The sequence below is a fragment of the Ctenopharyngodon idella genome, chromosome 15, assembly GCF_019924925.1.
Source record: "Ctenopharyngodon idella isolate HZGC_01 chromosome 15, HZGC01, whole genome shotgun sequence".
Lineage (NCBI taxonomy): Eukaryota > Metazoa > Chordata > Actinopteri > Cypriniformes > Xenocyprididae > Ctenopharyngodon > Ctenopharyngodon idella.
This window is the reverse complement of record NC_067234.1, coordinates 34,818,370-34,841,203: the sequence shown is the minus strand read 5'-3', so window position 1 is coordinate 34,841,203 and position 22,834 is coordinate 34,818,370. Positions and strand designations below refer to the sequence as shown.

Here is a 22,834-nt window from a genome sequence, read left to right as displayed (position 1 = left end):
AACTAACCGAAAAAGTACACCAACTGTTTAACTTTATATATTGTCAAAATAAATCATTGCAACAGTAGGAAAAGAATGCCAGAATGTAAAATTAATTATTTTATGCATTTAAATGTGATACATTTTGTTTGTACTTTATAAATGAATGCAAAATTAGCATCTTCTAGTACAAATGCAAAGTTCTCACGTTTATTTATGCATTAAAAAATGACATATCAGCTTGTGCCTTATATTGTGATCTCACATAGCAGAATATTTTAGTCCAGAGACATGTGACGCCTATAACACATACATACATGCATGTGCAGCTTTAATCGCCTTTTTGGTTATTCCATGACTTAACTGACGACAGAACTACGATGTTGGATGCACGTAGTTTCTTTGATTGAAAAGTGATTGAAAAGTGCGCGCCGCGAGCACAGTATAATGGCTGACACGACAAGAAAGTAGGTTTTTTGTGTGTTTTACTGACATATAGCCTGACATAGATCATCTGACCGCAGATACTGAATAAGGACAACGCGTTTCTCCCAGCATCTGACAGGAGTGTCACCGGCTTTCACACACATCTTTCTAAATAAAAGTGGCATCAGAAAAACAGAGTATTTCGTTTGTTGTTGTTGTTGTTTCTTTGACTGCACACATTCAGACCTACTTAAAACGGTCTTGCACTGACGTAGGCTAACCTATATATAATGTTCGCCGTTCACTGTTGCTCTGCTGAAGCTCGTTCGGCACCTGTATCATTTCCGCGCGCGTGGCGCTGAGGCGATGTTGGAGCGCGCGTCTGAAAAGTCTCCCGTTTTTTGTGGTCTTAAATAGACGGTTCTGCGTTTAAATAAACGCAAATCTTGTCAAGAAAAAAAGGAGACAGTAACAGCAGATGTGAGCGGGGTGGCCGCAGGGGGATGGACACACCCCGGGTGGATGATGTCTGAGCTCACACTTCCAGATAACAAAAAACATAATCTTGGAATGTTTCCATTAAGTTATTAATGTTCTCTTCTCTTCAATTCTTTTTAATGCTCATCAGTGTTTTCTTGTGGAATGAGGGGTCATATTCAGACACACACACACACACACACACACACACAAGGAACATCAACAGGTTGCATCTTCACATCAGATTCAGAATGCAAACTGCTAAAATGAATCGCAAAGCTATAATTAACATGCTAAATAATGAATAAAGGCACGCGCTGTGAATCTCTCTCTCTCTCTTTTAGTGTGTCTCTGTTTATGGGGTGCAGGGCTGGTCACCATGGCAACCACAAGCAACGGAGAGGCTAATAAAGGAAAGCATCTCTCTCTCTTTCTCTCTGTTCATTCTCTCCATCTCTCTCTCTCTCTCTGTCCCTTTTATATCAGCGCGTGCAGGATTTCAGGAGCAGATGTTGTCTCTTCTCATGGAGCCAGGGATTTTCTGGATCTCGGTGGATTGTTAATGTTATTTCCTGATGGCGTGTGTTTGTGGAGATGATGAGACGCGCTCCTCCTCCTCCTCCTCCTCCTCCGTGTGTCCGTCATGTCTCCGCGGGTTTGACGTCGCGCTGATTCTGCCCTGCTCTCACACTCTGTGCGGCCGCTGTCTGGCCGAGGGGGCGGGGCTTGTTCGGCGCGGGGGCGTGTCCTCCGCCTCTTGTCCAGTCTGCGCCGTTCTCTGTCCGAACTGTCGTCACAGTGTTGAGCTGCCCTGCTTTGACTGGTCATCTGCTTTGACCTGTCTGCCCTTTGACCCCACAGTGACCCCTGACCCTGAAGCGAGCGGGGCGCAGGAGGAACGGAGGTGGGAGACGGGTGAGTGTTCAGGAAAACTGCATACTAATTCTTAAAAATAACATGTGAAAGTGTAGCTGTGTACTACATGGACGGTATCATCATATATTGGAAAATATTTATTCTTGCAGTCAAATGGACGATCTGCTTCACAATGTGCCTAAAACACCCCTGTGGTAAAAACACAGGTCTTGTTCCCCCAATCTGTATCATTAACCGTTTAGTGTTTTGAATCAGTTTGTTCTCTCTCATTTTGTTTTCTGCCATTGCCGTCTCTGTCCTCTAGATGGCAGTGTAGATCTTTCTGAAGAGGAAATGGAGCAGTCAGTTACAGGTAGGACGTTTATACTACACACTACACACTGCACACTGCACACTGCACATCACACATTGAAAGGGACTTTGATATTACACACTGCACACTACACATATTACGAGATAAAATGTTGAAATTATGACATAAAAAGTCAGAATTATGACATACTGAGACAAAAGTTTGAACTTTTGTCATAATTTTTATATTTTGTCATAATTATGACTTTTTAAGTTATAATTTCGACTTATGTCATAAATATGAACTTTTAAATCAGAATTTCGACTTAGTAAGTCATAATTTTGACATACGTCATAATTTCATAAGTACGACTATTGACTTTTCATGTCATGAATATGATTTATAATCATATTTATGACATCAACTTTGGTCAATCTTATGACATACTACATCATAATTATGAGATAAAATGTTGAAATTATGACACAAAAAGTCACAATTATGATGTACTAAATCAGAATTATGACATACTAAGATAAAAGTATTTTGTCATAATTTTGACATTTTATATCATAGGTATGACTTTTTAAGCTATAATGTTGACGTCATAAATATAACATTTTTAAATCAGAATTTCAGCAGTATATCATAATTTTGACGTCATAATTTCGACTTAGTATGACAATTTTGACTTTTTATGTCATAAATATGATTTACAATAATATTTATGACATCAACTTGAGTAAATCTTTGGTAAATCATATCTAGGACATGCTAATTTGAAATTAAGATATAAAAAGTCAAAATCATGACATACTAAATCAGAATTATGATATACTAAGATAAAAAGTTGAACTTTTTGTCATAATTTTGACATTTTGTCATAATTATGACTTTTTAATTATTGTGTAAATGCGCTTCCATGGTCTTTTCTATCCCGTGTCGTCATATATCTGTGTTCTGTAGGTCTGGTCTTCGCTCTGGATTCGTCGCGCTCTGATTCGCCTCTTCACCTCTCAAGCTCCGCCCTCACCGTAAGCGTCACAGGTCACGTGTGCTGCGAGCGCTCCAATCAGGATGAGGGACTGCCTCAGGTGTGCGGGAGTGTGAGCGTCTCCAGAGGACAGTATTACTGGGAGATCGACGTCTGCAACAGCGCCCTCTATAGGATCGGTGAGAGAGGAGCAGCTGCTGATGCATCTGCAAAGATATTTTGGCCTTCCTCTTCTACAGTTAATTAGCAGTATTATCATTGTGCTGTTATGATTTATGTAACTCAGATCTCAGTGTGATTTGTTCAGAAATAATTCTATCCACAGGTGTGATTTCATCATGTGACGGTCGTGGCTGGTGGCTGGAGAGGCGTGGCTCTGCGTTTCACGCGGTGTTTGACGGACGGCGTGAGCTCCTCCCCTCTGTTCCTCCTCAGCTGAAGACAGTGGGCGTGTTTCTCAATGTGGGTGGAGCTTCAATCACCTTCCACAATCCTGTAACTCAGGAGTTTCTTGCCGCCGTCCCCTCCCACTTCAGCGTTCCCCTCCGTCCTGCTCTCCAATTGGGCCAGGGAAGACTCAAGCTCCGCCCCGGCCTGCCACCGCCCAATCATGTCTTTCTCAGCCCCAGCTCTGCCTATCGGGGACCAGGAGGGGCGGGATCTGGGCGCTGGAGGCGGGACGTGTCGTTTGGGTCCGTGAGGGCCGTGGTTCAGAAGTTTGAGGAGATGTCGGCCGTGTCGGACTCAGATTCGGGTCTGGTGTCCAGCGTCGGCTCAGTGTCCGAACACAATACCCTCTGAAACACATTATTGTCTTACTAGCTTCTGCTGCTGAAGGAGTTTCTACTGTTGTGTATTTATATTCAGTGGGACTGTAACATGTTCAGAGACTGTGTTTCCATATCCTTTGGAGTGATGACTGAGAGGACTGAAACATCACATCTGGACTGAAATACTGTACTGACCGCACAGATGCCACACAACTCAAAATTAATACAGTTATGGGACATATTAATCACAAGATCAATGTTGAACTGCCTGTAAAAACTTTTTAAAAGTTAAAGAAATATTCCTGAAATATAAGGAATGTTCCTGAGAGGTGTAAATAATAAAATCTATTTATTATTACCTGGCTTTATTGTGGGTGGTCAATGGTGGCATTCAGTGCTCAATATCTGTGAATCATGACACTAAATTGTAGATAAATCTGATGAAATTTTCAGAAGAGATCTCAATAATGTCTCAAATGTGCTCAAAAACTGCAATAAGAAGTTATTGATCTCAATATGAACTCAATCATTGATGTACTATTGTAGTTTCTGTTCATATTTTGAATTAGATTTTATTAGTTATATTTTATTAGTTATATATATATATATATATATATATATAGTTATAGTTATAGTTATAGTTTTAGTAGTTTTGATGTGCTTTTTGTGCTATTTTTATTAGTTTTTTAAATATATTAATATTTATATATTTATAATATATAATATATTAGATTTTTATTCATTTTATTTTATTTAGTTTTAGTTAGTTTAGTTCTTCAACTAAACTAAGTGTTTTAGTTATTTTATAGTGTTTTTGGGTCATTTTTTTTTTATTTGTAACTCCTGTGTTACATATATATATATATATATATATATTACTTCATGAGTTTTATTTTGTGTAGTTCTGTAATTTAGTTCTTCAACTGATATATATATATATATATTTATTTATTTTATTTTTATTTTTTTTTTTACACTGTAAAAAATAACAGCAAAATAAATCCGTAAAATAACAGAAAAAGTACTGGCAGCTCATTACCTGGACATTATCCAGTAATTTTACGGACATTTCCGAACTCAATGAAGTGCAAAATTCTGAATACAGGTAAAACACCTGTAAAAAATAAATATGGAAATATTCTGTTAAATTAATACAGTACATTGTGCCCTATTTTTATGGATTTTTTTAGTGTATACAGTAGTTTTAGTCATTTTGTTGTTTTTTGCCATTTTTATTAGTTTTTTAAATACAGTATATATCTATCATAATGTTTATTTCACTTTGAGAATGTTTTTTGGTCAGTTTATAACACAATTATAACCCTGGATCTGAGCGGCTCATTTACAGCTCTAAACTCTTATTTCAACTATTGACTCATTTGGGTCTGTTATTATTTCTCACGAGGAATTCCAGGAAAAACGTCTGAGACAAAGTTGATCCTGAAAGAAGATTTGTCTGAAAGATCGTTCCAGAATCTGTGGTGCATCAAAACAACACAAACACTTGAATGATCTGAATCTTGAATCGCACCTCCTTTTCTTCTCTTTCCTCACACGTTCTCTCAGTTCTGTGAATGTTTGAACGTTCAGAGAACAGAAACCCAAAGCATCGGTCAGAGGTGATGGGGTCAGTGTTTGTCTGATGAGAGACAGGCGTCTCACGTTACCCCGGACGGTTTACAGTTTAGATAAACCACTGGAGAACAAGCGTGTCCGTCATTTCCCTCGTAAACACGAGCGAAGTGAGAGTCTCTGGGAAAACATCAACACATCAGAGAAGCTCTCAGTTATTCTCTAATGATTCAGAGTGTTTGTGTTCACTGAAGAAGAGCGAGAGAAAGACCTGATCTGTGTGTGATGATTGTGTTTCTGCCGTTCTCCCGTTGAGTTCGGTCGAGGTGAGAAAGCAAAACTCAAGGCCTTCAATTCGCACCCGGCTCTTAAAACAGTCTGTCTCCCCTCCAGGGCTAATATGCGTGCATTTGCATATTAAATGAGTAATTCTGTCTGTTAGTGACCTGTTAACTTCATCTGTTCCTCATTATTATTCCATTATCACAGTGCATTCATGTCGCGACACCCTTGAGAACGGCACATCAGTGAGTTCCTGCCGAAAACAAATGTTTCTGGAAAACCAAACCGGCTCGACTCTGAATCACCGGGCCTAATGAGTGTCGCTTCTGACTTCTGCTGCTTCAGAACCCATAAACGAATTCATGCGCAGTTAGTCAGCTGATGTCTGGAGCCGATAAACACTCGCCGACCGTATGTGTGTGTTTACCGTTTCACCTCGGCTGTCAGACACTGGTCAGATCCAGAGTGAGTCGCCATCATCATCATCATCATCATCGCCTGCTGATGTCATACTCACACGGAAGAGGATTCATGGATGTTCTGCAAAACACAGATTAAATACATATTAAAAACACCAAATAAAGCAATGAAACTACAGGCTAATACCCAGCTAAGAAACATTATGAAAACGTTCTTTCTGAATGTTCTCTGAATGCTTTTTTTCAGTGCTTTAAACATGTTTTTCTTGGTTACACGAACGTTAAAGGAACGTTTCATTCTTCAAACGTTATGTGAACGTTACTTTTGAACATTACAAAACAAGTAACATTTAAACACTTTTCCAACTAAAGTGTTTCAGAAAAAAACGTTCCATGAACGATGTATAAATAACAGCCAGATAACTCTGAACGAACATTCTATTAACGTTACTGGAAGAACGTTTGTTCATAACTTTGAGAGAACCTTGAGAGAAGGTTCCCATGTAAATGCTATGTAAATGTTAAGATAAAACGTTCTTAAAATGTTCTTATAACATTTGATATGCATTCTCATAATGTTGAGAGAAACGTTCTGAGAACAACGTTCCTGATGAAGTCATGATATCTGGTGAATGTTAACATTAATATTCTTGGAATTTTACAAGTAAACGTTCAAAGAATGTTATATTGTAACATTTTAGAAACATTGCGTATCACTGTTCACACAACGTTTTTACAACATCAAGTTATTATCTGGGGAGATAACTCAATGTAGTCATAAATCATATTTTTGACTTTTACACCTGACAAAAAACATTCTTATATTTATATAATAAAGTACAGTCAGCTGGTCCAAATATGGTGTATTTTACAGAAATACCGTCGTGTTGTTTAATTACCATATAAAAAAAAAAGGTACTTTAGTGGATATCAAGGTATATACGATATATTTAATAAATATCATTGATCTTTCATATAAACCATGGTGTATTTATAAATATATGGTTAAAATCAGGTACAAATAGCAATACCGCGATATGTTTTGTACGGTTATGATATTTTAGTGACTTGTGTGCGCGCGAGCGTATATGATTTGAACAGAAACAGAAACGCTTCCATCAGAATACACACACGCTACAGGACGCGGTTCCTGTCGGTTTCTGCTCTGAATGAGTTCATAATATCTTCTGTTATCACCTCATGATGAAATGCAAAGAGCTCATGATCGATTGATGATGGATTCCCATTCTCAGCGGATGCGCGCGCAGGTGTGAAGCACCATCAGCATGAAAATAACACACCTTACACACACACACACACACACACTGAAGCGCCTCGTGTGTACCTGTGAACTCATTTCGGAAACGCTAATACACACACAGACCATTTGCTGTGTATATTGTGATGTTTAGTTCTGTCTCACATGTCTGTTAACAGAGCATAATGAGACTGTAACACACACACACACACACACACACATGCGTGAGAAACTTCATTACGGAAGCATATAAAAATAAATGAATAAATAAAAAACACAGAAGATGCATTATATATCAATCAAAAAAAAACATCAATTGTAAAAAAAACTGAATGCATTATATATAAATTGTAAAAATAATAGAATGTAATATAAATAAACTATATCTAAAAGTCATAGAATGCATTATATAAAATTATATAAAAACCATAGAATGCATTATAAATAAAAAATAAATGCATTATATATAAATAAATAAAAAATCATACAATGCATTATAAATAAATAAAAGAATGCATTATAAATAATTAAAAAAAAGAATGCATTATAAATAAATAAAAATCATAGAATGCATTATAAATAAATTATATAAACAATCATAGAATGCATTATATAAATTGTAAAAAAAATATATATATATAATAAAATATAAAACAACAATACATAATGAAAACAACAGTTGTTTTTATTGGATTCAAAATGTATTATGGTTCAATATAAATAAATGTATTATAGAAACGTATATAAGTATACATGAATATAAATATAATCTATTTATCTGTAATTATACTCTCAATTCTACTATTATAATTATCTTTACATTTATTTAATGAGTTTAAAAGATTTATTAGAGAATCTTATTATTTATTTCAGACTGAAAACAGAGGTTATTTAACGCAAATCCCGCTGAAGACAAAAGGCCGCACGCTCTCGTGTAATCTCAGCAGTGAAAGAGAACGCGCTGAATCTCTGCCTCTGCTGGAGTTTATTGCGCGCGTCTTTCTCATGCAGAAGCTCCAGCGCGCGGCTCTATAGTCGTGTTTAACATGTGCATGGCGGGAAGGCCGCGGGGATCCGAGCGGCTTCCGGAGCGCCTGATACACGATTCCCACACTTTATTATTTTGTGATTTTATTATTCCATTATTCGCCATCATTTAGAGCCTTTCAGATCCCGCGGAGGGGAAATGACCCCATAACCACACACAGAGAGGGAAGTCTCTGACAAAACCGTCATGATTTACAATACAAACGATCATCTTCGTTATTACCATCATTATTATGGCTGTCCTTTGAATCTGAGGGGAAAATGTTATTAATAGCCTACATCGTTTTTTAAATAGTTTCAGAGAACATTCAAAAGTAACGAATGTTTGAAGAGTGATACAACGGAATGTTCAAGATTTAAATCAGCAGCTTGACCGTTAAGGAAACATTGTATCATTTTTCAAACATTCGAACGATCTGAAACAAGTAGATACATTTAAAAATCGTTTCCGAAAAGAGTTCCAAAAATGACGTAATTAATGTTTTTGTGGAAGAATGTGTGAGTCGTTCCCTGCTCGAGATTTATTCATATCTGATTGATGTCATCCTGCATTAACCTGTTCATCAAAAAGGAAACAATTACAGTCGATATGAAGAGGAAATCAACTGTCGAATAACAAAAGCGTTGATCTTTAGAGGTTAATGACGCTCTCCAGATGAAAGCCATAATATTGTGTTTGTTTTTTAACTTCAAACATCAGAGATGAAACTGAGTTTAGTCTCATCATACACTTTTAGAAGAACTCAAGCTTTCTGGCTTCTCTGAAGACTCAGTGAGGGACATATGATTGCTCGGTTCCTCAGTGAACATTCATTGTTCTTCTGAAAGAAAGGCCTGCTTCATTGAGAAATAAAGGACTCCCACTCAGCCTTTGATTCAAGCAGGGGGCTGATGATGCTGAAGCGCATTCAAATGAGAATCATGAGCTGTGAGCTCCAAACCACAAACTACCGCATTCAGATCCCAGGAACAAACACTGTTCAAATAAAGTCTCTGTATCGTTCTTCGGAGGGTATAAAGTGTATAAATCTCCATTATAGGTCACTCAGAATAATGATCTGCTTTGTGGGGAACTCAGACCTTTCACAGTGATCAGAGTGTTTATCAGATGTCCTGCAAAAAACTAAAGCATTTTATCGCCAAAAACATTGTATTCTTCTAAAATAAAAGCAAATCAAATAAAATTAAACAGACATGAATTCACAGACCAAAAGCATTTTGTCTTTGAAAAATGCTGGGTTAAAAACAACACAAGTTGGGTTGAAAATGAACAAACCCAGCAAATGTGCCGTTTTAACCCAGCAGATGGTTTGGGTTGTTTTAACCCAGCGAATGGGTTGTTTTAACCCAGCGAATGTGCCGTTTTAACCCAGCAGATGGTTTGGGTTGTTTTAACCCAGCGAATGAGCCGTTTTAACCCAGCGATTGGGTTGGGTTGTTTTAACCCAGCGAATGAGCCGTTTTAACCCAGCAATTGGGTTGGGTTGTTTTAACCCAGCAAACAGGTTGTTTTAACCCAGCAGATGGTTTGGGTTGTTTTAACCCAGCGAATGAGCCGTTTTAACCCAGCAATTGGGTTGGGTTGTTTTAACCCAGCGAACGGGTTGTTTTAACCCAGCGAATGAGCCGTTTTAACCCAGCGATTGGGTTGGGTTGTTTTAACCCAGCGAACGAGCCGTTTTAACCCAGCGAAGGAGTTGTTTTAACCCAACAGATGGGTTGGGTTGTTTTAACCCAGCGGTTGGGTTAAATGTTTGTCCAATGTGCTGGGTAGTTTTATTTAACTCAACAATTGTTTAATGACTATATGTCTGACTTAAAATGAACCCAAAATATTTTGGAAATTAAAAATCAGACACATAATTACTAGAGGCAACAATAATAATCAAAAGATGAACATTTATTAGTAAGCTATTTAATAAATGATTATTATTTATTTATTAATGATTAAATAATAAATGTTCATTTATTAAACATATTAATACATGTTCATTTCCAACATATTATGGGTTCATTTAAACAAACAATACAGTAATTTTTAATCAATAGTTGAGTTAAATAAAACTACCCAGCAGGTTGGGTCAAACATTTAACCCATTTGTCCATTTTTAACCCAACTTAGGTTATTTTTAACCCAGCATTTTTTAGAGCCTATGTTAATGGTGCTCTTAGCATAAAAGTTTTTTATATCATTATTGTTCATGATGTTTTGAACTTTTTCATTTTTTTATTATTATTAGGCTACTTATGATGAAAGCGAAACTGGGTAATTGATTGGATAGAGAATAAAGGAGAGTTCAAATGTCTAAAGTGATTCAGATCGGTTGATATTCGCAGGTGAAGTTTTGGGTCATGTGAGGTTCCGCCCCCCGCCCCCCCTCCCTCACGAGCACCGGATAAAACCGGGAGTCTCTCGCGCTGACGGCGCACTCGCAGCTCGCGCTCTGACGCGTCACGACATAAAACACTGTGAGGAACACCCGAGATCAGTCTGAGGAGGACGCGTATTAACTCAAACTTATTATTTCATCAGTTTTCTTTTCTAAATAACAGTAGTGAGTTGTGTTTTGGCGAAGAGGACGAAGACTTTGGACAATCCCTCGGGATGGAGGCGCTGCGCGTGCTGTGGATTCTGGGCTGCGCGTGGATCTCTTCGGCTCAGGGCTCGAGACTCAAGACACCCGCCTTACCCATCCAGCCAGAGCGGGAACCGATGATCTCTAAGGGCTTGTCCGGTAAGAGACAGAAGCAACATCACATAACAGCGCCTTAATCTCCAGACGACATCATTCACTCTTAAAATGTCACAGTAACTGTTTTTGGTTCCCTAAAGAACCTTTCAGTGAAGAACGTTTCATATTATAAAGAGCCTTTGGATGTTAAAAGTTCTTCATGGATCCATTAATACCAATAAATAACCTTTATTTTTAAGAGTGTAGATGTAAAGAGTTCTTGACTTGCTGATAAGTAAGTTTCTGGTGTTTCAGTCTCTTCAGATCTTTAAAGCATCAGTAAATAATGATTTTTTTAAAGGACTACAACATATAAACAAGCATTTAAACATTTCAAAAACCTTTAATGACTGTATATGATGAAAATTATCTTTTGATTTTGATATATAGCCTATTAGAAGTTGGATATATAGTTCATCTTGGCTAAAAGTTCTCATTAAGTTTTGTTTCTGGGTTATTTGTTTAAGCATTCCATTTTGCAAACATTTTGGAATGTTCAGAGAACTTTCAAAAGTAACAAGTTTAACATTTAAAAACAAGTCCAACTGAAACTGTTCAGGAAAAACATTGCATGAGCGTTGTATAAGTAACGTTTTGAGCCTCCATGAATAACTTTGTAGTTGATCTGGTGTTTTAAGAACGCTGATCTGAACACACACAACCACCATCCGTCTGATGCTCCATTTATCAGTTTACGTGTGTGTCTTTGAAAGTGTTTAGCTTAACAATAAATTGTTTAATAGTCTGTGTCTGTAAACTGCAGCTGATGACCTCATTCCAGACGCATTAAACACCAAATTTACTCCAATCTCTCATTCTCTGTTCAAAACAAAGCCGAGGAGATGTTTTGGTTACCAGCGCTGCTGTGGCATTCACTGCTGGTTTTAGTGTGTGTTCTTGATGTTTGGCTCAGATCGCGCCGTCTGAAGCTGATTTGTACACATTCCCGATCTTTCCCACACACTGACGCTCTCACGCTGCTCTTGTTTATTGTCTCAATCAGGTTGCTCCTTCGGTGGCCGCTTTTATTCCCTGGAAGACACGTGGCATCCAGACCTGGGCGAGCCGTTCGGCGTGATGCACTGCGTCATGTGCCACTGCGAGCCGGTAAGAGTCTCACACACTCCAGATCGCCTCGGCAGTGAGGAACTACTGACATTGAACAGAGTCGAATCAACATAACTGAGCTGAATAATAGCTGCTTTCCCAGCTAACGTTCTCTCAACGTTATGAAGAAACGTTCTTCCAGTAACGTTAATAGAACGTTCATTCAGAGCTATCCGGTCTTTAATAATGTTCTCAAAATGTTAACACAAAAACATTACTTATACATCGTTCATGGAACGTTTAGTTGGAAGTTCATTTAACGTTGTTTAAATGTTGCTATTTGTTTCAGAACGTTCAGGGAACATTAAAAAGTAACGTTTCCATAATGTTTGAAGAATGATGAAATGGAATATTCTGTTAAATATTAAAAAATTAAGAGAATATTCTTTCAAAGTTATAATGTTCTCAAAATATTCGCACTAAAATTATTTATACATCATTCATTGAACGTTTCTAAAACGTTTCAGTCAGAAGTTCGTCTAACATTTTCAGATCATTTAGAGAACATTCAAAAGTAACGTTCCCACAATGTTTGAAGAACGATACAATGGAATGTTCTAGTAATGTTAGAAACATTTAAAAACTCTGTTTTGAAAGTTCAGAAAACATATAGAAATAACGTTTTCATAACTTAATGGGAACGTTATCAAAATGTTTTGTTTTGTTAGCTGAAATTGAAGGTGTTTTATAACTGTAGAATTTTACAACGTTGACAGTTATTAAACTGAACTGAATCAACATTGAACTGAATAATGAGACTACTGACTTTTACAGCTAACAGGAAACGTTCTCTCAACGTAATACCCAGTAACGTAATAATGTTCTCAAAACGATAGCACAAAACATTACTTATACATCGTTCATGTAACATTTATAAAACATTTTAGTTGGACGTTCGTCTAACGTTTTTTAAACGTTTCTACTTGTTTCAGAACGTTCAGAGAACATTCAAAAGTAACGTTCACATAATGTTTGAAGAGTGATGAATTGCACTGTTCCCTTAACGTATGTTTGTTTTGGACCTTCAGAAATAACGTTTTCGTAACGTTAGTAAAACGTTTAGTTTTAGTTGAAGCTGAAACTGAACTGTTGAATTCAGCAGCACTGTTGTGTCCAGTTCATCCGTCTGTAGTAGTGTGAAGCTCTATATGGATAGATCCGACTTGAGTTGATTCCGAACACGTTTCTTCCTCTCCGAGCAGCAGCGCAGCCGGCGGGGGAAGGTGTTCGGGAAGGTGAGCTGCCGGAATATGAAACAGGACTGTCCCGAACCGACCTGTGACGATCCGGTCCTGCTTCCAGGACACTGCTGCAAAACATGTCCCAAAGGTAAGAAAGGAGTGTGTGTTTTTCTGTGGAAAGAGTCCAGCCGTCACACGGAAAAACTGTGCTGGTGTGTAAAAGAAATGATGGAAAGTTCTGAACGATGGACGGCAGATGGGCCCTGCGCTCATGTTTATGGATGCCGCTCTTGAACATTGACTCTATTGTGCGTTCGAGAACTTTGTGACATCACGCACTTTGGTTTCCGTGGTTACAGGCGACTCCGGGAGGAAGGAGGCGGAGTCTCTGTTTGAGTTCTTCCAGGAGAAAGACGACGACCTGCACAAGTCGTACAACGACAGATCCTACATCAGCTCGGAAGACAGCAGTAACCGTGACAGCGCGAGCGGTGAGACCCCACACACACACACACACACACCTTCACACACTCCAGTCAGGCTCAGTCCATCACACCGGTCTGTTCTCTGCAGAATTCGTGGCGCTGCTGACGGGCGTGACGGACTCTTGGCTGCCGAGCTCCAGCGGCGTCGCTCGGGCGCGATTCACGCTCACCCGCACCAGCCTGACCTTCTCCATCACCTTCCAGAGGTAAAACACACACACACACACACACACACCAGAGCACATGCGGCTCAAACACGCCTCTCTCTCTCGTCCTCCATCGCTCACTGTATGTGTGTGTTTGTGTCTCAGGATGAACAGGCCGAGCGTCGTCACCTTCCTGGACTCCGACGGGAACACTGCGTTTGAGTTCAGAGTCCCGCGGGCCGACACGGACATGGTGAGAATATAGTTCCCTAAAACTCAAACTGGAGTCTGATCTGGGCTCTGAAGTGATGTTTAACTGTGTGTTTGATGAGCAGATCTGTGGAGTCTGGAAGAACCTGCCGAAGTCTCACATGCGGCAACTGGAGGCGGAGCAGCTGCGCGTTTCCATGACAACCGCTGACAACAAGAAGGAGGAGATACAGGGAAAGATCATCAAACACAGAGCGCTGTTCGCAGGTGCGCGGCAAAGTTTAGATTCGTTTCAACCACAGCTTTCTTGATGTGTTTGGATGCTTTTGTTGATTTCCTGCGGTTTGTCTTGACAGAAACGTTCAGTGCCGTCCTGACGTCTGAAGAGGTGCATTCTGGGATGGGCGGAATCGCCATGTTGACGCTCAGTGACACAGAAAACAATCTGCATTTTATCCTGATTCTGCAAGGACTCGTTTCTCACGGGAGCTGTAAGTACACACATAGAGAAAATACAATAAAATAAAGCAAAAAATAAAATAAAATAAAATAATTTAAATTAAAATAAAGTAAAATAAAAATAAATAAAATACAAAATAAATTAAAATATAATAAAAATAAATTAAAATAAATAAATAAAAAATTATAAATTATAATTTATAAAAAATATAAATAAATAAAATTAAAATAAAATATAAATAAGAAAAATAAAAAATAAAATTAAGTAAAAAGTAAAATAAAATAAAGTAAAATAAAAATAAATAAAATACAAAATATATTAACATAAAATAAATAAAATAAAAAATAAAAATAAATAAAACATTTATTTTTAAGTACATTTTTAATAAAATAAAAAATAAAATGAAAATAAAATAAAAATAAATAAAACATTTATTTTTAAATAAATTTTTAATAAAATAAAAAATAAAAATAAAATGAAAATAAAATAAAAATAACTTTTAAAAAATTAAAATAAATAACAAAAAACAAAATAAATAAAAAATACAAAATAAAATAAATAAAAAATAAAATAAATTAAAATAAATGTAAAAAAAAATAAAAAAAATAAAAAACTACAAAATAAATTAAATAAATAAAAAATAAATTAAAATACAAAATTAATTAGAATAAACAAATAAATAAATAAATACATTTTTAATAAATTAAAATACATTTTAATTTCATTTTGTTTCAGCCTCTGCACAGGTGCCGGTGAGAGTGAAACTGCTGTACCGACAACATCTGCTGAGAGAAATACGAGCGAACATCTCTACAGACGTGAGTGAAAACACACACATATTCATACATTCGCTGATCTATATGAGAATATGCCACACATTTCTAATGCTTTTATATGGAGACAGTTTAGAAGAAAAGTTAAAGTTCAACTTGAGCGATGAATATTAAGGAAACGTACGTGTGTTTCTGCAGGACTCTGACTTCGCTGAAGTCCTGGCGGATCTGAACAGTCGGGAACTCTTCTGGTTGTCCCGCGGGCAGCTGCAGATCGTCGTGGAAACGGAAGGTCAAAACCCCCGCCAGATCTCCGGATACATCTCTGGAAAGAGATCATGTGACAGTGAGTGCAGCCAATCAACAACAATCAATACATAAACACAGTTTAAATGCATGAATGTTATTACATACTCGGATCTTCGGTGACCCGGATGAACCTCTAACTGCTGCAAGAGTATAAAACAGACACTGCCACCTTGAGGAATAAAGCTGAAGTGCACTTACTGAGTCAAAACAGACATTTTTTCTTGTCATATTGTTTATGATGAATAGACTGAGGAACAGTAAGATGTCTAAGTTGAAGAAATGAATGATAGTGAAGGTGTTTAAGGGTTAATCATGCAGTCACAGGCTTCAGTTCTGATCTCACGGGATCTGTAACTACATCAGCGGCTGTTTTTATCCCATGATTCACCGCGTGTTATATTTCATCTTTGTGTCATGCGTAAATCATCTCGGGTATTTCGAGTTCATAATTATGACTCTGATCGTGACAAGGTCAGTACTGCGCAGCGCTGCCGAGAGGTCAGAGGTCACATGCTGTTGGATCAGTTTCGTGGTAGAGTGTGTGTGTGTGTGTGTCCACAGTGACACACACTGAAGGTCACGCTGTGCTGGCGCTGCTCCGCTCTCTGATTCCAGCTGCACCGTTAACAGCGTGACGTTATGTGTGAGGAATTCAAACCTAAACGGTCCCGCGCCGCTCGCGCTCTGTTTACTCCGACATCATCAGTCCTCTCTATTTACCTGCGCTTCACTCTGCCGTCTCAGGGGATCACGTCACTCTCTGACCTTTGACCCTGCGTGAGTTCATGTGGGTTTGATTGTTTCTCTGGCTGCGGTTTGACAGCAGTTCCCTCTGGACCTCTTCTCGCATGCAAGACTTTAGTTTGCCCTCGTTCTGTCACACAGACGCTGATGAAAGTCATTTTATTCATAGGTTCAAGGTTTCATGCAGCAAAACAATAAGAGTTTTATTTCCTGAAATGTTTCAGCTCTTCAAAGCGTGATGTCCGGCGGTTCTGCTCTGACTCCTGGGAAAACCGGCGGCGTGGGCTCGGCCGTCTTCACCCTGCATCACAACGGCTCGCTCGACTACCGGGTTCTGGTGGCGGGTCTGACCAGCGCGGCGGTGGGCGTGACGATCGAGATGAAGCCGCGGCGGCGCAGTAAACGCAGCGTTCTGTACGACATCACGGCCGACTTCGCGGCGGAGGAGCAGGGGCGGCGGACGGGCGGTGGGCAGCGTCAGCCGCGTGGAGGCCAGACACATTCACATGCTCCTGCAGAACGAGCTGTTCATCAACATCGCCACGGCCGAGCAGCAGGAGAGCGAGCTGCGCGGACAGATACGCATGCTGCCGTACAACGGGCTGGACGCGCGCCGGAACGGTAAAAAACAATCAGAAAAAGTTCATTTCTGATACCGATTTGATTATTAGTCGTTGATTAAAACTCTGTTTTTCCTCTGCAGAGCTCCCGGTTCCTCTCGCGGGTCAGTTCGTGTCTCCTCCGGTCCGTACGGGCGCGGCCGGTCACGCCTGGGTCTCGGTGGACGAACAGTGTCATCTGCATTACGAGATCGTCGTCAACGGCCTCAGCAAGAGCGAAGACGCCTCCGTCAACGCTCACCTGCACGGATTGGCCGAGATCGGCGAGATGGACGACTCCTCCACCAATCACAAGAGACTTCTGACTGGCTTCTACGGTCAACAGGTAAACAAATCACCAACACAACTCAGCATCATTAACATCCAGTTATAATGTAAACGGCGTGATTACAGCACAACAAAAGCCTGTTTTCTTTGGCTGCTCCGGCGTAATCGTGCCAGAAACACAATTGTGCCGTTATTTATTGAATCAGGAATTGTTTATAAAACAAAGCTGGTGTTTTCTCAAATGATCTGAGACCAGTTTGATTCTGCTTTAACATGAAGATTGTCCATCTGATCTTGAACTGGAACAAGCTTTAAGTGTCTCTCTGTCTCTTCTAGGCTCAGGGAGTGTTGAAAGATATTAGTGTTGAGTTATTGAGGCATTTGGACGAAGGCACGGCTTATATTCAGGTCAGCACCAAAATGAATCCAAGAGGAGAAATCCGAGGACGGGTGAGTACACACACACACACACACTCTCAACAGAAATGTTTTTATGGTTTTAGTTAACTATACTAACCCTGGTTCAATCGATGTCCAGATTCACGTTCCCAACAGCTGTGAGTTCGGCTCTCGCGGTGAGGTGGTGGAGGAGGCCGAGTTCGACGACCTCGTATTCGTCCGTGACCCAGCCGAGCTGAGAAAAGACCCGCACACGTGCTTCTTCGAGGGAGAACATCACGCACACGGGTCGCAGTGGACGCCGCAGTACAACACCTGCTTCACCTGCACCTGCCAGGTAACACACGCATTCACACGGGTTTAGCTCTTGTGTACGTATTCCTTATGGTTCATTTTGCGAATGATCTGTTTTATTCCCTGCAGAAGAAGACGGTGATCTGTGATCCGGTGATCTGTCCTGCGCTCTCGTGTCCTCACACCATCCAGCCTGAAGACCAGTGCTGTCCGGTCTGTGACGGTGAGTAATGAGCGAATGTTTATGAATAAACGTTCTTCCAGTAACGTTAATAGAACGTTCGTTCAGATTTATCTGGTCTTTAATAATGTTCTCAAAACGTTAGCACACAAACGTTATTTATACATCGTTCATGGAATTTTAACATTGTTTTTGATTTCTGTCAACAGAAAAGAAGGAGACCAAAGAGACGACTGCTGTAGAAAAAGTTGAGGAAGATCCAGAAGGTGACTTTATATTAGATTAATACATCAAATTTAATATTGAGACTATTATTTTAAATGCGCAACTGATTGGAAGTGTATAGTAAGATGTTTATTTCTTGTTTCAGGCTGTTATTTCGAAGGCGATCAGAAAATGCACGCACCTGGCACAACATGGCATCCGTTCGTCCCGCCGTTCGGGTACATCAAGTGTGCCGTGTGCACCTGCAAGGTGAGCTAACAAACATTACAAAACACGAGAGAATTATTTTATGTTTTAGTTATAAATATTAATAGTTAACGTCATTGTCTTCTCCATCTCAGGGCTCCACAGGAGAAGTGCACTGCGAGAAGGTGACGTGCCCGCCTCTCACCTGCAGCCGACCAATCAGACGCAATCCTTCAGACTGCTGTAAGGAGTGTCCTGCGGAAGACACGCCCCCTCTGGAGGACGATGAAATGATGCAGGCGGACGGAACGCGGCATTGCAAGTTCGGCAAAAACTACTACCAGAATAGCGAACACTGGCACCCGAGTGTCCCGCTGGTGGGCGAGATGAAGTGCATCACCTGCTGGTGTGATGTGAGTATTTCTGTGCTTTATTTGAGATTTATTTGAGTATGGAAGCTTATTTCAGCCACGGAATTCATAATAATATATTATTAATAATATTACTAAAGAATAATAATTCCAAGATGTAAACTCAGAATTCTGAGAAAAAATTCAAAATTCCAAGATGTAGTTAGAATTCCAACAAAAAAGTTGAAATTCCAAAATGTAAACTCGTAATTCTGACAAAAGAGTCAGAATTGCTAGATATAAACTCATAATTCCAACAAGAGTTGTAATTGCGAGATGTAAATTTAGAATTCAGAGGAAAAAGTCAGAATTGCAAGAGGTAAACTTAGAATTCCAACAAAAAAGTTGAAATTGCGAGATGTAAACTCATAATTCCGACAAAATAGTAAAAATTCTGAGATGAAAACTCAGAATTCCAAGAAAAGTCAGAATTGAGAGATATAAACTCAGAAATTGTGAAGAAAAAAGTCAGAATCATTAGATAAAAAGTCGCAATTACATTTTTTGTTCCATGGTGGAATATTTAAGAGCATTTGGAGATTTTAAGTTAACAGCGTAAGTAACACTCGCTCCTTTCTCTCGTCATTACAGCACGGCGTCACGAAGTGCCAGAGGAAACAGTGTCCGCTGCTGAGCTGCAGTAACCCCATTCGCAGAGAGGGAAAATGCTGTCCTGAATGCATAGGTAAGTTCTGATCCTAAACACTATAATTAAGACATAAACTAAATCCTGCACAATTTACTCAGCACACTTTACATCTTTGTTTTACAGAGGACTTTATGGAAAAAGAAGAAATGGCAAAGATGGTGGAGAAAAAGAAAACCTGGAGACACTGATACCTTCTTTCCTCAACGCTCACCGTCCTCCTGTTTTGAGATCAGGCGTCTCAAACTCGCACAACGGGACGCCTGTGGACTGCAAAAATAAATCTGCGCACGAAACGGAGAAGAGGTCCAGAATGTAACAAGGAAGTTTGGGAGAAAGTGGCTCTGAAGACAAAAGATATCAAGACAAAAACAGACAACAGAAAAAAAGGAGAACGAATCTCAGCTGCTGCAGTTGTTTGAGTTTCCCACTGACATCATTTTCTCATGGGAAAGTTTGTTTTAATTTTGATTGCATATCTGACTTGGTGCAAAACATCAGACACTCGTACTAAGATTTTACACATCATCATACCTGTAAATGCATACAATGTATGCATGTGAGCACAATGTACCACACTTGATACAGTAAAATAACGCTTCACTACAAAATACACATGCTGTCATTACAATCATTCATAATTTACATATGACACTCAAATCCCAGCCAATCAGCAGGACTGTTGTAATGCATCTGATTGGAGATTCGCCCTGTGGGTGGGGCTTGACTGTGGGGGTGGGGTTTAGAATGTTCATCAACATAAACCCCGCCCATTTCTGTTCTGTTGCACCTGATGTTGTAAGTCTGTTTTTGCTGGTATATAATATTTTATGGCTATTTTCTTTCAGTATTTTGATGGATATTATGAATATTGTTTGTATTGCATATTTATTAATGATGAATAAACAAAGTTTTAAAATTTATGTTGTCATAAAAGAAGCATGTTGTCAGTTTTTCTCTCTGCACAAACACACACTTTCATTTTGACTTCAAAGCCGATATAAAACACGAAGCACAAATTTTTAATTCTACATTCATTACGAACCGCCAACATGCAAGAGTGCACAAGCAAATTTCACAAAAACTTTGCAAATGCTACCAAAACAAATGAACACACACACACACTTGTGCGTTTGGATATGTAACAGATGGTCACAGGAAACGGACGCAGCTGGTAATGAAGTCACACCTGCAGGAACCCCAGACGGCAGGCACGGAAGGGTCAAAGGTCAATGATGAGCTGTGCTCCTGTGCATGTTGTACTTCTGAAAGGGGTGCTTTTATGTAGGCCAACCCATAAGTTCGCATCTCCCTGGTTCCCTCGACAAAAACCCAGTAGGATTTTTCCATTGGCTTTTGGATTATTGAGGAAAATAAGCTCTGTGACCAATAAAAGTTTATGATACTTACACGTTTTGTTCATCATGATAACCTTCACAAACCAACACAGCTTTTATGAATTTTGAAGCGTGAATACAATCAGCAGCAGTAAAAAGCTAAACGTCTGCTATTAATGAACTACACAGCGGTCACATGACCTCAATGTCACCATCATTAAGCTTTAACAACTCTTTTCATATATTTTACAAAAGCATTTCCGGGTCAAAACAGACCTGAAATGTGAAAGGTTTAACAATTTAGTTTGTATTGATTTGCAAAGTTTTTCCCATACTAAAAACGAAGAATTTTTTTAGAAATTTTTATTTACCACTTCCGGGTCATAACTATGGAAGCTTGTTTCTACAATGAAATAAAAAATAAAAAAGGTAATTGCGACTTTTTATGAAGTCGGAATTGTGATATAAAGTCAGAATGTGATATAAAGTCAGAATTAAGTTATAAAGTCAGAATTGCAAGATATAAAGTCAAACTTGTGATATAAAGTCAGAATTGTGAGATATAAAGTCAGAATTAAGTTATAAAGTCAGAATTGCAAGATATAAAGTCAAACTTGTGATATAAAGTCAGAATTGTGAGATATAAAGTCAGAATTAAGTTATAAAGTCAGAATTGTGAGATATAAAGTCAGAATTGCGAGATATAAAGTCAGAATTGCTAAAGTCAGAATTGTGAGATAAAGTCAGAATTGTGAATTATAAAGTCAGAAGATGAGTTTACCTGTTTGACAATGACGATTAATATAAAAGCAACTGTCTTTTTCAAGACAATTAAAGGCTTTTATCACAAGGGGTTATACTGATGGATTTTCTGTTGTAGAATTAAAAGTGAAAATATCTTTATATCTTAATTCTGGCATTTAATCAAAAACCCATTAAAAAAAACAAAACAAAAAAAAATTGACTTCAGGACGATGGAAACTTGTTTCTGGGTTTTTGCCTACAAAAATACATCATCCCTCTATCACAAACCCTACAAAAGAAGAAATCTCTGTATTCCCAGAAGCACTTTTGGGGGTGATGAACCAAATAATTCCAGGAGGGAAGTCGTCACTGGTCAATCGACTGCAATTTTGCTAAATTTCGATCTGCGGTTTGGACCTGGAGCGCCACACAGTTTTACTCATCATCCTTCTGTTCCCACTTTTCTTTCACAACTTTCCCCTCTGATTAATACGCCGGTCATTGGCCCGTCTCTCCGCGGCAAATGAATGTTTCTCATCGAGGAACCAGATTGGATCGGTTTTCTCTGACTCGTTCCAGTTGTCTGACTTAATTTTTGTGTCTTCGGTGTCAAAGGGAGAAAACTCAAGGGAACATGAAAGAAACTAACGCATATTTTCCATCAGCCTTTGAATAAAAGCAGCTAATCAATTTTTACAGAGTACTTTAAAACCTTCCCTCAGTATTTTCCATTCGCTGTTCCCGTCTGTTGTTCATCTTCCAAACAACACTAAAGCCATTGGGTTATGCAGTAGATGAACAACAGGCTAACAGACTTTACACCAGTTAGTACTTCTGTATTTCAGTTCGATGCATCATATGGAGCATTTATGTATTTGACATTTGGTAGGTGTTTAGCACTTCTATGCAGTTATTGATCTACGCAATTGTTTGAGTTTCTCCTGTAAAACACTTTGGGAAACAGAGACTTGTTTTGATCAGGAGTG

The 22,834-nt window shown here is 38.8% G+C and overlaps 2 protein-coding genes across 2 annotated transcripts; both read left to right on the top strand.

Moving 5' to 3' along the window:
• The first annotated feature begins 282 nt into the window (after positions 1-282).
• LOC127496099 (ret finger protein-like 4B) lies at positions 283-4,136 on the top strand. The gene is made up of 4 exons (XM_051863724.1): positions 283-1,797; positions 2,063-2,110; positions 3,017-3,223; positions 3,370-4,136. Exons 1-4 carry the CDS (start codon positions 1,458-1,460, stop codon positions 3,843-3,845), a joined length of 1,071 nt encoding a protein of 356 aa, XP_051719684.1. The 5' UTR covers positions 283-1,457; the 3' UTR covers positions 3,846-4,136.
• A 6,671-nt stretch (positions 4,137-10,807) lies between these two features.
• Positions 10,808-20,690, top strand: chrd (chordin). Its single transcript, XM_051863723.1, is given in 21 exon segments — positions 10,808-11,127; positions 12,128-12,231; positions 13,434-13,560; positions 13,772-13,903; positions 13,986-14,103; positions 14,209-14,296; positions 14,379-14,520; positions 14,610-14,744; positions 15,449-15,531; positions 15,685-15,832; positions 16,764-16,999; positions 17,001-17,160; positions 17,243-17,484; positions 17,763-17,876; positions 17,965-18,162; positions 18,249-18,342; positions 18,510-18,566; positions 18,671-18,774; positions 18,867-19,124; positions 19,713-19,806; positions 19,894-20,690. Coding segments are annotated over 21 exon segments (2,829 nt in total). The 5' UTR covers positions 10,808-10,997; the 3' UTR covers positions 19,959-20,690.
• Positions 20,691-22,834: the final 2,144 nt, after the last annotated feature.

Coding starts and splice junctions, on each gene's coding strand:
- LOC127496099 (XM_051863724.1), top strand. CDS start 1,458: ATGGCGTGTGTTTGTGGAGATGATGAGACGCGCTCCTCCTCCTCCTCC. Junction 1,798..2,062: donor GGAACGGAGGTGGGAGACGG/GTGAGTGTTCAG, acceptor TCTGTCCTCTAG/ATGGCAGTGTAGATCTTTCT. Junction 3,224..3,369: donor CAGCGCCCTCTATAGGATCG/GTGAGAGAGGAG, acceptor TTCTATCCACAG/GTGTGATTTCATCATGTGAC.